Source organism: Diadema antillarum, unplaced genomic scaffold (assembly GCF_040938485.1).
Source record: "Diadema antillarum isolate AM-2024a unplaced genomic scaffold, OU_Dant_1.0 scf00000180, whole genome shotgun sequence".
NCBI classification, from domain to species: domain Eukaryota; kingdom Metazoa; phylum Echinodermata; class Echinoidea; order Diadematoida; family Diadematidae; genus Diadema; species Diadema antillarum.
Window position 1 is genome coordinate 4,463,885 of NW_027271069.1, and position 22,192 is coordinate 4,486,076.

At 38.7% G+C, this 22,192-nt stretch overlaps 1 protein-coding gene across 1 annotated transcript in view; it reads right to left on the bottom strand.

The window, feature by feature from the left end:
• Window positions 1-22,192, bottom strand: part of LOC139723055 (centrosomal protein of 83 kDa-like) — a 57,232-nt gene that overhangs the window by 2,117 nt on the left and 32,923 nt on the right. The window contains exon 12 of the mRNA XM_071634329.1: window positions 2,780-2,969. Within this exon, the coding sequence (XP_071490430.1) occupies window positions 2,780-2,969 (190 nt within the window). The remainder of the gene's footprint in view (window positions 1-2,779; window positions 2,970-22,192) is intronic.

The following is a 22,192-nucleotide window of genomic DNA, read 5'->3' on the forward strand; positions in this document are numbered from 1 at the left end:
TGTCGAAAAATGCGTCTTGCACATCTACAACCAAAGGCACACATCTGTACCAAGTTTCATGGAAATTGGGCAAAAACTGAGGAAGTAGTTTGCAACACAAAATTTTCCATCATTTTGGCTCATAATATGTGAGCTGTTACCATGGCAACATACTTTTTGTCACTGTCAAGAAATGTGTCATGCTGACCTAAATCCTAAGACAAACATTCAATATGAATTCCATGAGAATTGGAAGAACACTGATGAAGCAGTTTTGCCATGAAGCATTTTGCCCTATATTTTACCAATAACATGCCGTTACCATGGCAACGCACTTTTTGCCACTGCGGAAATATGTGTCTTGCACATTAACATATTCAGATGAACATCTGTACCTAATTTCATAAAAATTGATCAAAAACTGTGGGAGGAGTTCGTGACGCAAGATTTGTACCCATTTTTGCCCATAATATGCCGTTACCATGGCAACGTACTTTTGGGTACTGTCAAAAAATACGTCTTGCACATCTACAACCCAAGGCACACATCTGTGCCAAGTTTTATGGGAATCGGTTGAAAACTGAGGAAGTAGTTCGCGACGCAAGATTTGCAACGGACCGACCGCCCGACCGACCGCCCGACCGACCGCCCGACCGTCCGCTGATTCCTATATACCCCCTTCAAACTTCGTTTGGCGGGGGTATAATAAGAATAGGCCACTACCCTGTCTACCATGGTCTTCTGTCTACTTATAATGGTCATCTTTTATGTTTCACTCGAGTGGTTGTTACGCACAAATTTAACTGCACCCACATGCAAATACGTAGGAAAAAGTGTTTGCAATACATTACACACACAGAGTCTGAGAGAGAGAGATAGAGAGAGAATAAAGCTCAGAGTAGAAGACAGAAGGGTTTGTCTCAAAAAAGGAGACAAAAATTCAATCTTTATTATTCTAAGAGAAGTAAAGGCAAAAAGAGTGGAAGTGTGAGAGGAAAGAGCAAGAAGGAGAGTTAATTATGAAAAGAGTGTGAAGAGGAACAACACAAGAACATGAGACCATAACACCCAGAAATCAGGAAAGACCTCCCAAAAATGACACCATAACAAGACAGAGGGCATTGCCACAAAAGTACAAAAAGTCAAGATAGATTGCTGGTATCAATTACTGCAATCTCCCTATGACAAGTGGCATACACTGGCCACAGTGAAAATCAAAGTAAACTCAATCAAATCTGAGCTTGAGGATATTCAGTTGCAGATGCTAGCAGGATGCATGTGCATGCAAAGAATTTTAAAGGAATGATTTTGCAAGGAAATCAAGATTTGTGATGATGAGAATGTCAAAGACCACCACCTGAAGATCACATCTAACCCAGAGCTAACAATTCATCCTGCTTATTTACCACTGACGTCCTGCCGGTCAGTTCTGTGTGACTGGATGCTAGCTGGAAATGGATGCGGGGAGTTCTAGTGTTTTTCCCCTTCCAATGGAGCAATGATAAGTGTAGACAAGAAATACTGAATATGCAGCAAGGCTGTACTATGGAATTTTCTGACTTTATTCATACATGATAGTATCTGTGTCTGTGTATGTGTGTTTTTGAGATTTCTGTATGGATATAATAATGTATATCTTCATTCATAAGGATCATATGATACACACAAAACTTTAAATGTGGCTACCTGATTCATACTTCTACAACAATAACCCCCTTCTCCAGCAAAAGTACCAGGGTACACCTTTTTTCCCCAGGTCAATCCATCACTTGCACAATTATACAGATCTTTTCATAAAATGGGACTATCACAAGTAACTCTGACTATGAAAGAAGTATTTCTACCCATATTTCCACCTTCTTTCTTTCTTTTTCCTTCTTTTTTTTTTGGGGGGGGGGATGTTAATTCATTTGTAAGAGTCTCTGATGTAAGACATGTCTCTAGATTATGGTTGGATAAATTCTTCAAGTCAACTCTGGAAGCAATGAAATGCTGGAAAGCAGACAGCCACAGGACCAACAGCTCTAGGTCCTCTATTAAGGACTACGACATGAGGATACAGTGTCTCGCCTATGATCACTGAGTACTACTGGCCCCGAACCTGGGACGTCAACATTGAGAGATGGTGGTCCTATCCAATGAACTCCAACAGCTCTTCAATATGGCCAATATCTGACTAGATATACATTTGTAGTCTACGCCCACAAAAGTCAGGTTAATAAAATTGTAGGGGATTCAAACATCATGACCTACTTTCTAAAGCACCCTTACAACTATTCAAACCTACTGATTATGATTACTACAACCATCAGTGCAGCGGCTAGGTAAGGTAAATTGATGATAATAATAATGATAGTGTAGAATGAATTTATATTGCACCATCTACCTAGTAAAACTATTCCAAGGCAATTTGAAAAGAAGGAGAATTATAATATGCTCCAGCCTCCAGGCAATTACAACTATGTACTGTATGCTTTTGTGAAGCAGACCTTTCTTACCTACTACTTCAGTTCATTTACTGCTTAGTTATCTCAGACATGAAATAATTTCAATCTCTTTTGTCATATTGGGCCGAGACCTATTGTAACATGGTTCTTATGTGTTTCCTCAAATATAACCCCCAAAAGCAGGAAAAGATGAGCTATTGAATATCCTAATTGCACTACTCCTGAAAATAATTACACATAATTTGTTGGCAAAAAATGGTAACTTTGAAAGGAGCTTGATGCCATGAATAGCTAGCTTACTATCTTTCTGAAGGGCTCCCTCTATGTGTTGGGGATGCAGAGTGGACACCCACCTGTGTTGACTTTATTGGACTTGAGGCATCCAGTGGCTGTGACACTGAGGCGGCCGCAAACGACATCCCACCGATGGGTACCTGGGACAGGTTGGCCGAGGTCATGAGGTTACGGAACTCTGCGTGTCGGCGTTGAAGCTCCCTCAGGCGGCGGACTGCTTTGGTGTAGGTCTCCTTGGGGATTTGGTTCCTGTGCAATGATAATAACATGCATCAAGACATGCAAATTCATCATTTAAGGACTGTATCCATCATTTGCCATCAAATATTTTAATTCAAAGTCTTTAGCTATTGGTATGTACATCATTTAAACTTCAGGGCTTGGTTGGACATCAACAATGCTGCAAGGGTGATGAAAAACCCTTCATATTGTGAGAGAGTAAGAGAGAGTAAAGTCCACCACCTCTGGACAACAAGACCATATGTATACAAGCTCCTGTGATATTGATGATATAATAATTTATAAGCTTGCAGTTGTATGTCCTACTGTACATTAGTGTTAATATGAAAACTTAACAGCATAATTTCTCTGTTTCCTGCTGCAGTCACCTGAAGAGTCATCTTAAAAATATGTGGTTGGGGAAAACATCCCCACCCATCCTTCTCCTCCCCCTCCCCCCCCCCCCCCCCCACCCCAGGAAAACAAAAAATTAACAACACACAGACAGACAAACAACATCACACAATGGAACAAAATCAACCATGAATCTATTATGTGACCACAGAAATTGTCTCTATACATTTGCAAGCATTATACTGCACTTTAAAAAGTCATAGCTGCTTTCTTTTTATTCCACAAATAGGGTCTCATAAAAAGTTAGGACTCTAATCACTGTGAATTTATTACTGTTTCAATATTTACTGATATTTCCTATGTATTTCCAGTGATCTACACTATTTTATCCTATTATGTATTTCCTTTTCTCTCGTCTCTCAATGTGTGCAAAGGGAGGCCACTAAATCATATGGATGGAGTATATCCAGAAAGAAATGTGATTAATTTGAAGCCAAAGAATGCATATAAAAATATGCAAACATCAATGGTCCAAACAAACCCTCCAAACACACTGCACTCTGCTGCATTTTCTGTTCATTCTTTTATCAATCCTCTACCTAATGGTCAATAATAGAAATTGCTATATAAGCTTTCCACGTGTAGTTCATGCCATAGGGGTAGGTTATACTTTAACGATGAACAACAAAAATATAGATTCAAAAGAAACCAAAAAGGATAACACACATGAAAAAATAACAAAAAAAAAAAAAATGCAGCTTAGACAGACTCCAGAAAGTCTTTCCATAGTTTGAATGCCATCAATAACTTATAGAATTCATTTCAAGGGATTACCACAGGTAGAACCTCTATTCATACCATTATGTGCCCTAAGGTGCCGGTCACGGAGTATATTGAATACACAGTGCAGGATTTTTTTTTTTTTTTGAATATCAAATATATGAACAAATTAGTATTTTCAAAAAATGGGGGGGGGGGGGGGGGTTGGAATTATAAATGCCAGTAACTGTATAAATGTACATCTCAGACCCTAGGAAAGGTGGCAGTCCCACAATAAACTTACTCTTCCCCGGCATTGACATTATTCAAATCTCACTTGGTTTGGTAGTTGAATTATCCATTTATCATGTCATAATTCACATAAAAGTCCATAAGTAAATAAATTGAATAGATCATACAACTGTGATATTTATGGAGACATGGAAACTGTGTGACAAAATGTCACAGTGGGTGGGCAAACACAAAGTGTTTGCCCTTTGCCCACATGGTGGGCAAACACAAAGGATAATCTCTCTGAAAGACCAGATGAAACAATATTTATTCCAAGTGCGCTTGAATTGAGACTCAGTTGCACATGGCACTGAATACATAATCGCAATTTGCTTCGTCATCATTATCGAACCAGGCTAACATTATTTGCACAGGTTCCGATAGCTGCGCCATATTGTGCAAGCGAGGGCTGGACACTGCATCGGAATTCAAAGGGGAGAGGAATACAACTTCATCCTTTGTGCTCAGGATAGTTTTTTGTTTTTTTTCCCCACCAGAAATCGTCGTAACAAGTTGCATCATATGAGCACCTGAAAACCCAACATGGATTTTCAGCTGCAAGTAATACTGCTTTTGGTATCTGCTACACAACTCAGAGCAGATTAGTTCATGTTACATCTGCATACAAGCTACACCACGAATGGAGTGGATAATACTGCAGAAGTAATTGGAGATTGTTATCTGCCAGACAACCAAACCAGCATTTGGGATTGCTTTTGTCTGGAGCTATTACGAAAATGGTAAGGCAACATCTCTAATTAAAGGGGCAGATTGTGTCTCAACAACAGATTTATGTGACAGACTTGGCGTGGCAGTAGACGGACATCATAAAAGGAGACGTATCGCAATTACATGGAATGATTTGCAGGCAGGAGACCAAAGGGCGCTGGAGTTTTCGATAAAAAAAGGCATCAGACAAATCTTCGGTCATGTCATCAATGTTAATGTCACAGAGAAACTGGAATGTGTAAGTTACATTTACAGCATGAATGCTGCATATAACATTTATAAGCTTTAATGAAGTTGATGAGAATTCATGTTGAATATTAAAGTGTCACAGTTAAACATACCTGTACATTTGTTACTGTCTGAGCAAACATACAGATATAGTGAGATGTTTACTGGCAGCAACGTTGATCAAAATACATCATACCCCACCCACACATAGTGTGTATGGGGGTATAATAGGAATCACTCTGAGGTCGGGTGGCTGGGCGGTTGGTCCGTTGCAATATCTTTTGGATCAAACTACATGTACTCTCTCATTTTTCAGCAATTGACCCCAAATTTGGAATGTGTGACCGCTATCAGAGGTAGATGTGGAAGACACCCTTTTTATTAGTATCGCAAAATGCATTGCCATTGCGCCGGCATATTTTGATAAAAACATGTGGATTGAACTACTCTCTCATTTTTTAACAATTAACCCCAAATTTGGCATGTGCGACCACTATCAAAGGAAGATGTGCAAGACACCTTTTTCATTAGTATTGCCATGGCAACAGCAAGATTTTAGAAAATCTTACAAAATGTTGTAGATCAAACCCCTCTCAGTTTGACAGCAATTCAATTGAAATTTGGGATAATACGAGCAATGTATTGTAATGTGTAGTTGTGCAAGACCCCTTTATTTTGTGTGTGTGAATAAATCTGTTGTCATGGCAACAGCAGTTTTTTATACCAATCATACAAAAATATGTGGTTTGGCCTAACCCCCTGAGTTTTTGAGCATTTGGCTTGAATTTTGGCACATGTGACCACTATAGTATGTAGATGTGCAGAACACATTTCTGTCGATGTTAACAATGTGTTGCCATGGTAACAGCATTTTTTTTCACTAAAGAGCATACCAAAACATTGTGGATTCAGCTAACTCCCAATCAGTCTTTGAGCATTTAGCTTGAAATTTGGCACATGTGACCACCATGGTACGCAGATTTGCAAACTTAGTTTTTCGTCATTGTTGAATGATGCATTGTCATGGTAACAGCATATTTTAAATGAAAATCATATAAAGAACTGTGGATTCAGTTAACTCCCCCAGTCTTTGAGCATTTGGCTTGAAATTTGGCACATGTGACCGCTACAGTACAAAGATGTGCAAACTTCATCTTTTGTCATTGTTGAACAATACTATGTTGCCCAAGGTGCTACATAAGGACTTGCCTGACTGCATGGGGCAAGTGAAAATTAAAGTCAGACAAGTGTTCTGGAACAGTCGCAGAAAATACTTGCCCAAAGTGGGCAAGCAAAAAGCTTTAAAGTCACATTTTTTTTTTCACTTTCCCCCCTACAAACAGTTCAACCAGGCAACTGCTAACTGCTGGCAACTGATAATGGTCACACATGCCAAATTTTGGGTCAATTGCTCAAAAAATGAGAGAGTAGTTCGATCCACAAAAATTTGCAACGGACCAATCGCCTGATCGCCTGACTGACCGCCTAACTGGCCATCCGACCTCAGAGTGATTCCATACCCCCACACACTCTATGTGTGGGTGGGGGTATAATAACATCATACGATTGCAAACTAATTGTAACACATTCCAGAGAGCAGAACATTCTTGGGATGTTTTTCCCATATGAGAAAAGTTCCATTCAAACAAATGGCAAATGATACCAACTGACTAAATCACATTTTTAGCACAATTGATTTCTTTTTTTAAATCTCAATTTAAATTTACTTTCACATTTCTTATGAAAATGGCACAGAAAAAAAAAAAATGATTGTACAATATCTACCAAAATTACAGAGTATAAATTTGTTTTTTGTGCACATGACAGATTGTTCATAACCTACTTCCCAGCGCATGACAGAATGTCATTAACCCTATGCACACTCTCACAACCTAATGACAATCTGCCATGCGCAGGGAAGCGCTGTAAAGACAATCTGTCATGCGTAGAATGAAGAAAGAGCGCGCCGTCTGATGGCTGGTGATTGTGACTTAACAATGCACATATGACAATGGCCTAGCGCTTCAGAGACACCACCTGCAAACAGATCAAGAAGTTTGGTAAAACACTGGTAAAACTTCCGAGACCTTAAAGATCGTGAACTTAATTTTCTCGATCTTTTGCCAGTCTGATCGAGCCTAGTGACAATTCCATTTCCCCCTCTATGGAACACACAAAATGCTCTAACCTCACGCTTTGAGATGCTGCCTCAGGAAAGTCATACTTCCTTCAGCAGTGTTTCATTTAAATCCATCCTATGGATCATTCTACAATTATCCCTCCTACACAAGTCATTATCCATGTAATGCTATAATCAAAAGAGAAGAGAAAATGGAATGGTTTATTGAAAAACAAAGGATATGATACCATTGTAGGGTATTTAATCTAGCAGATGATGTCTGACCTTAAGTCACATTATGCATGTACAGGTGTGAGTTTCTTCAATTTGTCTCCCTCTCTCCACAAATGAAATTTGTTAAGATCACAACTTCTGATATGAATTAACAAACACGTCAGAAAAAAGGAACCACTGGGACTCCAACCTGTCATCTACTGCTTTCCAGGCAGCAACACTACTACCGGGCTGTACATGTACCTGGTTGCCGGCAGTGACACGATGAACATGGAACAAATTGAAAAAACTCACACCTGACCCTTCATCCATCTGAATAATATCTTGCCTTCCTTATGCATGTACGTCGAACAATCATCACTTGCCAGGGAACAAAGGTGACATACATGTATGCAATTACCAATTTAGCAAATGAAATGATTGGACAAGTACAGTCTTTAATGAGTGAACGTGATATCTGCCAAAGAGAAAGCGCATGTGCCATAGACCTGGGGTGATAATGTAACTAGTTGCCATTAAAATACATAGACAGTTGACTGGACAAGTGCGCACTTCAATAACTGTTTACATGTAATATCAAAACTTGCCAAGGGGAAATATACTACCAGTATTACAGTGGCGATTAATAGTTGCAAATAAATCATTATGCCATATGCTAAACATGCATTATGTCCTTGAATATGCCAGTATCAGTGATGGCATTATAGCAAACATAGGCATTTTTTTTTTTCACCACGAGTCGCGCGAAAATATCCACTTCTACAGTAGTCACATTTGAACTCACCACAGCCAAAACATTAGCTAAAAAGGCTCTTCCATATGATAGCGTATAAGCTAATGTATGCCTAGTGTACATTATTTCGGGTGGCAAAATTTGGCAAAGTCCAGATACACTGGTATTCTTGCGGTCGGCTACACGTCACTTCCGGTTGACTGGAGTGAAAACAAACAGCTTGCATGCGCTAAGCCTGCATAATGCGCATACTGCATGCTGTGCATGTGCGACGCGTATAATTTATGTGCAACTCTACGCAGACATGGGGACTGTTTTTTCATTATTCATTTTGTCATTTGTGCCATCATTCATGAGATACATGCATCATGTCTTGCCAGCAATATTCTAATAATCTGGATCCTGTCGATCGATCGGTCCTGGTATTTTGCCAAGTTGAAGGCAGTCGGACTGGACCTGTGCCTGTATGAAATCGCGGCAGGACTCTGGATCAACGACCCGACAAAATGGCCAGATGTGCAGTAGAACCTCTTCTTCTTCTTCTTCTGATCAAGTCTGCCTCCTTCAATAGACTGAAGATTCTTGCAGACTGGTGCTATTTACATTATAATACAATTTATTTACAGATATTTACAAGCACATAGAAAATTTGACGAAAATACTAGCCACTGTGATCAACCGTTAGACGGTTTCGAAATGATCCCACAGATGGCGCTGAAACAATTTCTGACGACAGGGAATTCCAGTTCCTTACAGTTCTTGGGCAGAACGAATGGCGATGCGATTCAGTTCTCGAATATGGTACCTGGTAGGAGTGTGGTTGCGAGGCTCTCGTTAACTGAGTAGCCTGTTTGATGATATAGTCCTGTGCTGAAAGAGGAGTGAGATTATTGTGTATTTTGTACATCATAATTAGCCTGTCATTTTCTCTGCGCTGTTCCAGAGTGGTCCAATTAAGTTCTTGTAGCATTTTGGTGACACTCGAGGTGTTATGGTAGCGATTTAAAGTGAATCGCGCAGCTCTTCTCTGGACCATTTCCACTTGGTGGATTAGGTTCTTGGTAGATGGGTCCCAAACTGTGGAAGCATACTCAACAATTGGTCGAACCAACGTTTTGTAAGCTGTGGCTTTAACATCAGATTTTATGCGAAGATTGCGTTTTAGAAATGCAAGCACGTTATTGGCTTTATTGACAGTATTGTTGATGTGTTGGGTCCACTTCAAATCAGAAGTGATGGTTACACCCAAGTACTTCACTGATTCAACAGATTCAAGAGGGGCGTTATTTGGATGATACACGTGTTGCACCTTACTTCTTTTCCTGGATATAGTCAAAACCTTACACTTATCTGTGTTCAAATCCATCATCCATTTTTTCGCCCAGTCACCAATTTTGTTTAGGTCCTCTTGAAGATTTTGCGTATGATGTTGATTGTCGATGGTCATGTAAGAAATATCTACGCTTACTTAGTACCTCATAGAAACTTCAGGTAGGTCTACAGGCCTAACGTTAGTACTGTAGTAGGCTTAGGGTAGAGCCTAATTTAGGGTAGGCCTAGGGCCTAATCCTGCTGCCCGCACAGCTACAGTAGTACAGCTTGCGATAGCGCTATGCTCGCTGGGTGCCCCGGCAGAAAACACGTACAGCGTTACCACTCCAGGCTCACGCGACTGTTTGTTTTCACTCCACCGCTATCCATGACCCCGTGACACGCAAAATACCCGGATGTCCGACCATGAGAACACAGTCAAATTCACAAGCAAAATCTGGATTTCAGATATTTTCTAACGAATGATGAGCGTATGCTAACTGTATTACTGGAGTACCTTTGTAGTCAATGATGCTGCGTCTTTTCTTTTGGTGTGCTATATAACAGTTATTTCAATTATGTGTGTAGGTTTATTGGTGGCGTAATGTAATTTGTAATATGAAAAGGCCTCATACTATGTCAAGCTATGACAAGTGAAAATATACATGTATCTCTGTTTTGAGTACCAGCATGTCAACAACACTATTTTCTGGCACACTGTGATCGGTCTGTATACTGTAATTAAAACAAACACTTGTGGCCTCTTGCAAATTTAAACTACTGCTGTGGCGTGTACTATTTTGAGCTCTCACTGAGGATTATGCATTTGATATTATTATAATGCCAGTTCAAAAAGTATTCCTCAGGATTAAATCTTATGCAACAATTACTATGACAAACATTGCACAATGTAGATTCTGCAAAATAAAAACAAAAACAAACAAACAAACATTGCACAATGGCTGTTTTGATGCATAATCTGTCAGAGATTACACAGGCTGTATACTGTAAAATGACTAATGTTCACATTATTTTGATTTATTGAATTTTTGTGAGAACCAAGATTCGCGAAATTAAAATGCATGCAAAGGCTCTTGTCTACACTATATGACTTGAATGTCAGAGGCACTTCACGAAAATTTCATGCCCTGAAAAAGGCCCTCGGCTCCACTTCGCGAAAATTTTATGTCACGTTTTACAGTAAATTGGCATACAATAAAATGGAAAAACATGGAAAGTACAAAATGAAAAGCAATGCAATCAGTCAAATTCCTGACAGAATTCTTAGAAAACAACATGAAGTTCCTTACATTTTAAACATCTAAACATTAAGGAAATTTGCAATGTGAATGCTTGTCTCTATAGTGTTGGAGTTTTTTTTTTTGTCCAGTAGGTGAAGAGCTGTCAAAATTTGCAGATCAAAAGCATACCGATGCATGTAAAAATAAATAAATAAATAAATAAAAAGTGAAAAAGAAATTAGAGGTAATCATATTTTGGTTTTTGCCCCTTGAGGCTACACTATTAATCACTGCATGACAAATATCTCTTTTAATGATGGTCTTACGGTTGAAGTTATTCATTCTATCCCAAAAGGCCTGGATTTGTAACTCTTTGTGTTCCAGTTTCAACCCAGGGCTGTGTGCTACAATAATCCAGATCTAAGGAACGCAAGGGTAGAACAAGGCAAGTGCCATAATGTGTCTCGCCCATTCGCGTACAAGAAATTATACGCGAATGGGATATAACAGATAAAAAAAGAGATATAACAAATAAAAAGAGATATAAAAGAGTAAAAATTCATGGCAAAAAAGTAACGTGCCATAAACACTTAACATTGAGCCCTTAAAGTTTGTTGACCCCTGCCTGTGACCTTGTGGTGACCATCCACTCCCCAAGAGACATCTACCATCCAAGTTTGGTCAGAAACAGACCTATGGATCAAAAGTTATGACTCATGATAGAAACGCGCCATAAAATCTTAACATTGGGCTCTAAAAGTTCGTTGACCGATGCTTGTGACCATTGACCTTATGGTGACCATCCACTCCCCAAGGGACATCTACCATCCAAGTTTGGTAACAAACGGACCTATGGATCAAAAGTTATGACCCATAATAGAAACGCGCCATAAAAACTTAACATTGGGCTCTAAAAGTTTGTTGACCCATGCTTGTGACCTTTGACCTTGTGGTGACCATCCACTCCCCAAGGGACATCTACCATCCCAGTTTGGTAACAAATGGACCTATGGATCAAAATTTATGACCCATAATAGAAACACGCCATAAAAACTTTACATTGGGCCCTAAAGTTCATTGACCCCTGCCTGTGAGCTTTGACCTTGAGGTGACCTTCATTATGATAAAATGTGAAACTTTGTATGACCCCTCTTCCCTCGAAGTTTGATTGCAATTGAAGCCCAGAGTAAAGAGTTATTGAAGTTTTTGTTGCATTACGGACAGGCGGCGGATGGACAGACGCAGCAGGCGATCCCTTAGTCTCCCCGCACCTCCGGTGGGCTCGACAAAAATGGTGTTTCCTTCATAACTTGTAGAGAAAATGCCCTACCTTTATCAAAATAAGTACACTCATGCAAAGCTGACACTCTGCAAATGATTTAAAGGTATAATCATGACTACTTCAAGAAAAACCTAGCAGAAACTACGTAATTGATCAGATGAACTTAGATTAAAAAAATACATTAAACACTTTTGATGAAGCAGTAGGTTAATATTGGTTGGGGCTGAAAAAGGCACAGATCTTTCAGTGAGTTACATGTATATTGATCAGCGCTAATGAATAACATGCATGCAGGAGGGTGTTGGTAAACTCAATGTCTAATTTTCATGACATTTCAACCAAATATCAAAATCATCTTAAACATGTAGTGGCACCACATCTTAGATAATACTGAAAGTAAGTATTCTTTCCTTTTTTATTTCAAACCATTTAACCTGGCATTTTACTTGCAAAAGGCCTGTTAATGATCACCCCGACACTATACAGGCATGTTAACCTGGAAACATCGAACTGCACATTACTTGAATATGAGACCATTCTGAAGCAAATACTTTTCACACAACAACAGATACATAAAGTACTCTTATATGAATCCCACGAGCATTGGAACAATCATCCCCCAGCATTCCCACTGATTCCCACTGATCAGTTACTACCCATCCCCTTTAAAGCTAACGAGCCAAATTTGTGTGTGTAAGGGGAAAAAAAATAAAAAGGTGCCATATGCGGTTCCATATGACATTTGCTCCTGTGACAATTGCTCCCATGAAATATCTGCACAGTAAGCCAAACATACACAGATCAGAAGACAATCCCTTGTCAATTTACAACTGGAAATGGATGTAAATCACATTTTCAAGTCAACAGGAAAATTCCAAATGGCTTACTGAAAAGGCAGTCTACACCTCATTTTATATACCTCATCGCTTTTAAGACTAGGTCTAACTAGCTATACCTCTAGGAGTAGACTCTATAGAGCTAGTACAAGTAGAACTAGACCTAACAAGAAATGAATTTAAGAGAAAATAAAGTGAATTTGTGTAGGCTGCGGACACCATGCGCAAAGTCTACATGTACATTGTGTGCAAAAGTCACGGATGGGTTACATATTCTATCATGGGATTTTGACTTTCTATCCAAGGGTTTTGACTTTCTAAGGGTTTTGACTTTTTATCCGAGGGTTTTGGCTTTCTATCATTTGAGATTGCACTACAGTGAGGATCATTCTCCATGAGCCATCCTCATATTCAACTGCTTTCAATTCCTGCCTTTGATGCATCATGTGTAGCCTATTTCAATCATGCTATTTTTATAGCATATCTCACAATTATTTGTCTATTCACGAAAGGGTGCACCACTGGGGTTCAGGCATTGGAGTAAATGATACAACTGTGTGTGAAACTCACGGTTTCCCTTTATTGTTCAAAATATTAAGGACAAAAAAGAGAAAGAAAGAAAGAAAATAGGGAGAGAGGGAAACAGTGGTGTGATTGGTGGCAACTGAAAAAAAAAAATACACTGCGGCGAACTCTTCAAAAAATGTCTTTCAAATCAAACAAAGTAACCACTCTTCCATGACACCAACACAATTCTTGACAGGCCTCTCGTTGGCAAGGTCTTTGAGTCAAAGTTTTCATCTACACTGTCATATTTTGACAAGCTATGTAAATAGATTGAATAGATTCTGCCATCACAAATTTTCATGAATGAAGCATGCACTATATTTTCTTTCTCTCTTGAAGGGCAACAAACTCCAACAATCGGGATTATATGAAGCACCTCATAGACATCCGCATAAAAGCGTACTATTCCGCGATCCATTCTCCGCTGCATGCGCATGCGCAGAAGTGACAAATGACTGCCCTAGATGTGACATGGACATCTTTTATACACGTGTGATTTCATTGAAAGTCGGCTCCGCGTTCTGATATATAGTGTATGTGGATCAGACGTATTACGGCACTCTGCTCCCTGCGAGAAGTGAACTTGGATATTTCATGCTCATCAAAGCCTAGCTTAGGAACACTTTTCATCTACCGTACTGTGCAAGGAACACTGCTTGAAAAGACATTGTACTGCAGCATTTCAATGGATATGGCTTTGAAAGCAATCATCCACGTCGCTGCCGTGCTTGTATGTTTCATGGCAATGACAGTATCTCCATTTGCTAATGCAGAGCAAGATATCAAGCTTGTTCATAACGGAACAAATAAAGAGGTCTACCTAGAAAATGAAACGGTAATCATGACCATCATTTTTCGTAAGCTGCCCAATGTGACAATGGACATGTACAACTTCATCTGGAAGATCAACTGTCCAGCGCTCAACACAGGCATAATCATGGACACGTCTTGCCAACCAAGTCTGGATTTCTGCAAAGTTTGCAAAAACATCCAAGTGAAAATTGAAGAGAACTCCACACACGGTGAATTAATCGTCAAGCAACACAGCTTGCGACCCGAAGATAAGCGGCATTGGAAGCTATCAGTGTCAAAAGGACACAAGACAATCTTGGAAACAATCATTGCCGTCAATGTGGTAAGGCAACAGAGAATTTTATAAAGACAGAAAATTCTAGACACATATCAAGTTCAAAGCATGAAAACAATTATTCTCTAGTTAAAGTAAAAACATAGTTCTAGCGTTGTGCCTATAGAATGGAAATAAGTTAGATCGCTTAGTTAAATTACTGTTACATGGTGGATAAAAGCACCAAATTTGGAGACATGACCCTTCAGGACCTACTCATTGATATTTGAGTAGGAGCCCTCTGTAAAGTTTTCATTTTTATGCTATAAATGCTGAATTTCATTTTGCAGAAAATTTTGCGGGCATGAAACTGTCGCAAATTCACAAGGAGCTAATTAATATTTGCAAAAGCAAAATACGCACGATTCTAAACAATTCATTTAATGCCAGTTGCAATTCGCGGAATTTTCATGCTGCGAAAGAGACTGTGGCTCTAAGTCATAAAAGTTTCATGTTGCAAAAATAACACCGTATTTATGTATCTGAGGGAGTAAAGTAACAAGAAAGAGGTTCGCATTTGTTGTACCGGTACTTGATGTAGTGTGATGTAGGTCCCTAATATTCCCAGTTTAATTACGTATAATATCAAAAGGGGCTTGGTACGTTTTCCAATGTCAAGGGGGTGGGAGATCACTGTCCCTTGAACACCCCCCCCCAACGGTTCACAGCCCCCCCCCCCAAAAAAAAGGAAAAAACATTAGAAAATGTTCTGCAGTCCCTTTCATATCGGGACGATGTACATGTACATAACACTAAACGAGCAATAGTACATCACACTGTGACACCTCAACAGCATTTTCTCTTCATAAATTGGTAATTAATTCATCCACCTCCATGTTTCAAATGCTTTGTTGATCATAGAATTCAAGATTGGGTTCATGTTTTCTAGTTCCATGAGAAATGAAAAAAATACAACAAATCTAAACCTCTATTTTGCTAATTTACTTCCTCAGATCCATACATAAATACAGTGTTATCTTCGCGACATGAAATTTTGCGAATTAGAGCCGACGGTCTTTTTCGCAGCATGAAAATTCTGCGAATTGTCACTGGCATCAAATGCACTGTTTACAATCACGCACATTCTGCTTTTGCAAATATTAGCTCCTCGCGAATTCGCGAAAGTCTCATGCCTGCGAAATTTTCTGCAAAATGAAATTCAGCATTTACACCATGAAAATAAAAATGTTACAGAGGGCTCTTACTCAAAATATCAGTGAGTACAACGAGTAGGTCCTGAGGGGTCATCTCTCCAAATTTGGTGCTTTTATCCGCCGTGTAACAGTAATCTCATAATTTGATGTTCAGCGACCTGACTAAAAGGCGGGATGTCCTGACGATGTCCTCACGACAAGCTATCGAAGGCATCAGGAAGTTCATTTCTGTGTTCAAATTTTGGTCTAAATCAAACTTTTGAGGCAGAAATTTTTCTCTCTCCCAAAGGTGCAGAAACGTCTGGACATGTTTAGTCTCTGACAATTAATGCACTCTTTCAAGAATGTGTGGAGAGGTTGCCGAATGAGTGCAGAGATACTAAATTTGCTTTCCCGTCTTGTTCACGCCCTAGTGGACGCCTGGTTATAAAGCCAGTTTGATTTAGCTCATGTGCACATGGGTTCAATGACCTTCCTGTTTTTGTTTTTTTCTCATTTGGTTAGGCACTTTACTTGCTTTTCTAAGCAACATGATGCATAAGCTTGCCAGACATAACAATTTACGGAATTCATTAATCATGTTCAAACACAGGATAAATTTGTGAAGACCAGGTGATTATAATGGTCCTTGGGAAAACATCCATTGTATTATTTGAATTAAATTCATTAACAATCCTTTTCCATTAATAATTGCCAAATACCCACTTGATGCAGTCAGGTGGATGTGCTGGCAAAGTAATATTCAGAAGGTCACATTTATGAGTAAAAATGACATCACATGCATCTCACTGCGTATCTCAGCAGATTTAAAACCAACATGCCCTGTTGGCACAAAATCAAATAACCTTTTTCTGACCATCCACAAAGTTGAACCCTGAACAGGTTTAAATAAATATATTACTATGACAGTTCAGTCCCCATTCCTGACCTTTGAAAGATGATATAAACTGCTATAATTACATGAACTGCAGCATATTAATTCATCACTTCATTTGCAATTTTGTTCCCTTTTGCTTTTGTACATCAGACACAATCTGACAAAGCGCAGACTGGATCGGCAGTAGAGGGACATACAACACCTGCTAGCCAAGCTAAATCAAGTCTCACAACAGCCAAAGGGGTAAATATGGCAATGTAGAATTGTGTGTGATATTATTTCTGGCAATTTTCACCTGTATTTACAGTGTACACTGGGCTGCGAAATACAACTGGAACCTTCCATGGACAGAGTAGCTGGATTTTGGCACCTACCAACTTTTAGTTTAGGCTTGAATATACACTTAACAGTTTCAAATGATAACAGAAACGAGACATGAAAACTCGTCACATTGAGGACGAGTTAGGTGATACGCTTGTGGTCATCAGATGACAGTCATCTGTGATCGACAAAGAAAAGAATGTGATATAGGCACCTTGAAGTTATATTGAGCGTACATGCGAAACCGTTTCTGTAACCACTCGGCCACGGGTCATCCACGGAAATGGTAAGACAAAAAAAAACCAATGTATAGATATAACAGGGAGAAAGTGAATGCCCACTCAACCAACGTGGCCGTGTGAACATCTATTGCATTGCTAGACAGAAAAGCGGCCTTGTAACGACTGAGGTCGCTATGCCATTTCTGGCAACTTGGGAAAAATACGTCCCGCAGACATAAAACCTATAATCGGCTGGTTTTCATACCTTGCCTTTAATCACAATTTTCAGTGTAATGACGTCATCAAATTACAAAACAATGACATCGTCTTGAAAGACAATTGTTCAAAGTACAACACCTCAGTCGTCGTCATTACATACTATGATCGGTTTGACAAAGTCAACCTGCAAAATTGTGCTGCAGTCGAAGCAATGTGGTCTCCAACACACAAAAAAGAGGGATATGGCGTGTGTGTGTGTGTCTGTGTGTGTGTATAGGTGCGTTTATATACGTACGTGATTTCTACATGGACGAATATGTAATACAAAATTGAAGAAAAAAAAGTAAAATAGCTAAGTATTTTGTTTCGTGATCTTGTGGGGTTCCAACCCGCAACCTTACGTCTCTGAGACGTCGCCTTTAGCCACTCGGCCATACGTCTCGACGAGAAAATATGGGGAACGTAACCTTATGTATGTGAAAGATACATGAGGAATCGTTTTGTCCACATTCCATTTTCATTTTCAGTTTTAAGCTGAAAAATTGTCAATCTGATGAGGAGATTTCAAAGAATAAAATGCATGATTACTGCAGCTTATTGTCTCAGCTACAACATACTAAAGTTTCAGAGGAAATGAAGCAAAATCAGCTGAGATAGAGGTGCTTAAACGTTGTCAAGTTAATGCATGGTTTTAAAAAAAATCACCTCCCATAGACATAACACGTAAACTTGTCGGATTTTGTGCCTTTACTTTTATCACAATTTAAAGTATGATGACGTCATCAAACTAGAAAACATCGATATGGATTTGAAAGAAAGTTGTTTAATGTATAATATATTAATCGTACGTTGTCAGTTTGCTATTGACATGACGATCAATCACACGAATATGAGGCAGCTATTAGTACCTGTATGAAATTATTATAGGCATGGTTATCAAATTCCCTTAAAATTTCCTTATTATTGCTTTATTTTTACACACAGTTAAGCTATCTCTTTAAACTCGTCACAGTTTAATGAGAATCATGAACATCATACATTAGTACCATATTCAGTTCCATAGCTGATCGCGTTTGCTAATTAATTAAGATTTATTGTCTAGAATGTGCCATATGGCCAACCTGTATACACACGTGGACACACAAACACAATGCTAAATGTATGTATCAAACCTCTGTAACACAACTTTGAACTAACTGTAGAAAGTATCGCTGCACTTATCATACATACTTTTTATCATTATCTGAAACTCCACAAAAACCACTAATTGACAAATAATCATCAATACAGAAGACTGACTTAAAGGAACAATTCAAATACCTTTTTTTACAATGTATAGCTTCTTACATGTATAAAATCAGCACAAAGTAACCACGACTACATTGTGTTACTGAATTGATATGAACAAATTTCATTTTGTTACAATATACCATGATCAGCTTGAAAAGCCCAGCCTGCAATATTTTGCAGCAGTCGAAGCAATGCAGTCTCCAACGATAAACAAAGGGATACTGTGTGAGTGTGTGCGTATAGGTGTGTTTACATGCGAACATGACTTCTACATGGACGAAGGTGTAGTACTCCATTGAAGAAAAAAAGTAAAAAAAAAATTATTATTTTCTTTCGTGCTCTTGTGAGGTTCGAACCCGTACGTGTGCAACCTCACGTTTCTGTGACGACACCTCTAACCACTCGGCCATACGTCTCGACGAGAAAATTAGAGGAACGTAAACTTATGTACGTGAAAGATGAATCAGGAATCGTTTCGTCCGCATTCCATTCTCATTTTCAGTTTTAAATTGCAAAATTGTCAACCTGATGAGGAGATTTCAAAGAATAAAATGCATGATTACTGCAGCTTATTGTCACAGCTACAACATACTTAATTTTCAGAGGAAATGAAGCAAAATCAGCTGAGATAAAGGTGCTTAAACGTTGTCAAGTCAATGTATGGTTTTTAAAAAAATCACCTCCCATAGACATAACACGTAAACTTGTCCGATTTTGCGTCTTTACCTTTAATCACAATTTAAAGTATGATGACGTCATCAAATTTCAAAACCATGACATGGACTTGAAAGGCAAATGTTCAAAGTAAAACATATCTGAATTTGGGGTGATATTAAGCTTAAACAATAGAGATACGAGTAAATGAATGTCAGAAAGAGTACCTCAAAAAAATTAATTCCACTTTTTTGATTTCAGATGATGATATGATGACGTCATGAGTTTTCCTGGCAATATTGGTACTTGAAACGTTATTTCCAATTCATATGCTTTTGTAATATGCAATAGAAATATAGGGTCAATGGACGATTTAAAGAGCTATGGCGACATAAACAAAAACATGTTTTTTCACTATATTTGCAGAAAGACGCGCGCGCGGAATTTCAACTTTGACGCCAGTGCATTCCTTTGTTATAAGTCAAAATCGATCGGAAATCAATGGATATTGTTACTCAAAGTATCAGAAATCCAAATCAGTCAAAAAAATTGCATTTTCATGTTGGTTACGCCCTCTGCGCGCGAAATTGCGCGGACGGACGCGCACGCGAGAAAATGTTTGAAACGCTTAGAATTGTCTGAAACTTCGAGATTTCCCATTGGGAAGTCGTTTTGAGCCTTTTAAAATTTTGACGCGCGCAAACGCGCGCGTAATGATGACCTTGGTAACTAGCGTTAAAACGTAAGATAGAGCGTGACCTGAACTTTATGTCCACCGAAAATGATACAGAAATGATATCTAGTTATGAAGTTATGATCGATCATGTGACAAGGTCCGAAAATCACAAAATGGCGCCTAGATGACGTCATAGATATGTTACTGTCATGAAAACCTTATTGTGGCTAGATATTGTTATGAGACATGTTGACATGTTGACATGTTATTCCGTAATGTCATTGTTGAGATATTGACGACACAAAATGTGGCAGAAAGAAAGAAGAATAAAAAAAAAGAGAAATTTTGACAATCACAATAGGTGATACGCTGATAGCGTATCACCTAATGATAGTACCAAGTAATTACATGGTAATTAAGACTGACAGATGGAATGGAAAATGACAATAAAATGCTCATTTAAATACAGAATATTCTTCAGTGTCTTCCAATATGTTGCTTCCACATATCTTCCCATTAAAAGAAAAGAAAAAAGAAAAAAAAAATGTAAACTAGAGCTGCACATTTGATGGCTAATCTATGTATTAAATGAAGGGGTGAACGCTTCAAAGTATTACTTCAAACAGGCAAGAAGTTCCAGGGCCTTGTTCCATAAAATACAGTGCAATCAAGGATAAAGTCAGGTTACAGTTGATCAATAGTGAGAATTCAGCAATTAAAGTTTGATTTTCTGACTTACAAAGTACTGTAAAGGTGGAAATTTTTGCACACTTCGCACAAGCAAAATAAAAGCATGTGAATATTTTTGTATGCCATATGTTCCAGCAATTAATGTCCTGATTCCACAAAATTAAAACACGGCAAAAAATTCATCCTACCCAGCCGAAAGCAAAATATTACTCATGTGAAAATATCTCCTTTTACAGTATGCCTGATCTCAACTTTTATGCAACAGGGCCTATAGTCAGTAACCACAACTATTGAGCTATGCATTGTATTATCGGTATCTAACTGATTACTTATAATTTGAATGTTTTCACATGTTGCGCGACCAGTTAAGGGCTGATTTCATGGAGCCTGGAACAATTTGCAAAAGATGCGAATGACGAAATCCAATTTAGTCTGCAAAAGATCACCAAATGAACCCGGGGGTTCGGAAGCGTCATCATTTGTTCAAGGGTGTCGTTTTTACTTCAGCGAGAACTTGCATGTGATTTGTTCTCATGCACAAGACCTCTGCACGACGTACGCAATGTTTGCAAAATCTTCATGAAACCCCGTAACTTTGGAGAATGTCTCGCGTATGTTTTGCGAAATCCGCGAAGTTCTTCTTATCATTTTACGACATATCCGCAAACTGTTCGTGCACCTTTAGAGACATTCTAACGAATGTTTGGTGCCTGTTTTGGGGGGAAATCTGCATCCTTGATGTATGACTTCTTTAAAGCTCTACGTTTTCTACAAATCAAAATCGTAGCATACTTCCACACATCAAACAACAATATAGTAACAAAAATATTTAAAAAAAGCAAAGAGAACGAAATGTTTCACATTAAAAAAAATCACAGAATACACTTGAAATGATTCTAAAGTATGCTAAAATCATATTTAAAACTTAGATAATGTGTGGGGGAATCTGCACAAAGTCAAATGCTGTGGGGGCACGTCCTCAAAAAAACTGTTGGCACACATACACAACAATGCCTTTACAATGTAAAAATGGGCCTCCCTGACAGAATTTTAAGTCCCAACCCACTACAGTAGTCCTTGACTACATGCATCCCTCAAACACAAAATATGTCATCTGAACATGACACCTAGTATCAAATACTGTTTGTCAAGTGTACAGATAGAATGCTTGCTTTAAGTTATATTGGAGAAAGTCTACATGGAATTGGCTAAAAACAATCAACCTGCACAAGTGTCCAATTATGATAACAGCAAACCTATCACATGTTCATCAAGATGTGTATGTTGGGCATTTACTTGTGTGCTACAATGCACCTCAATGGAAAAATCATGGATGCTTTT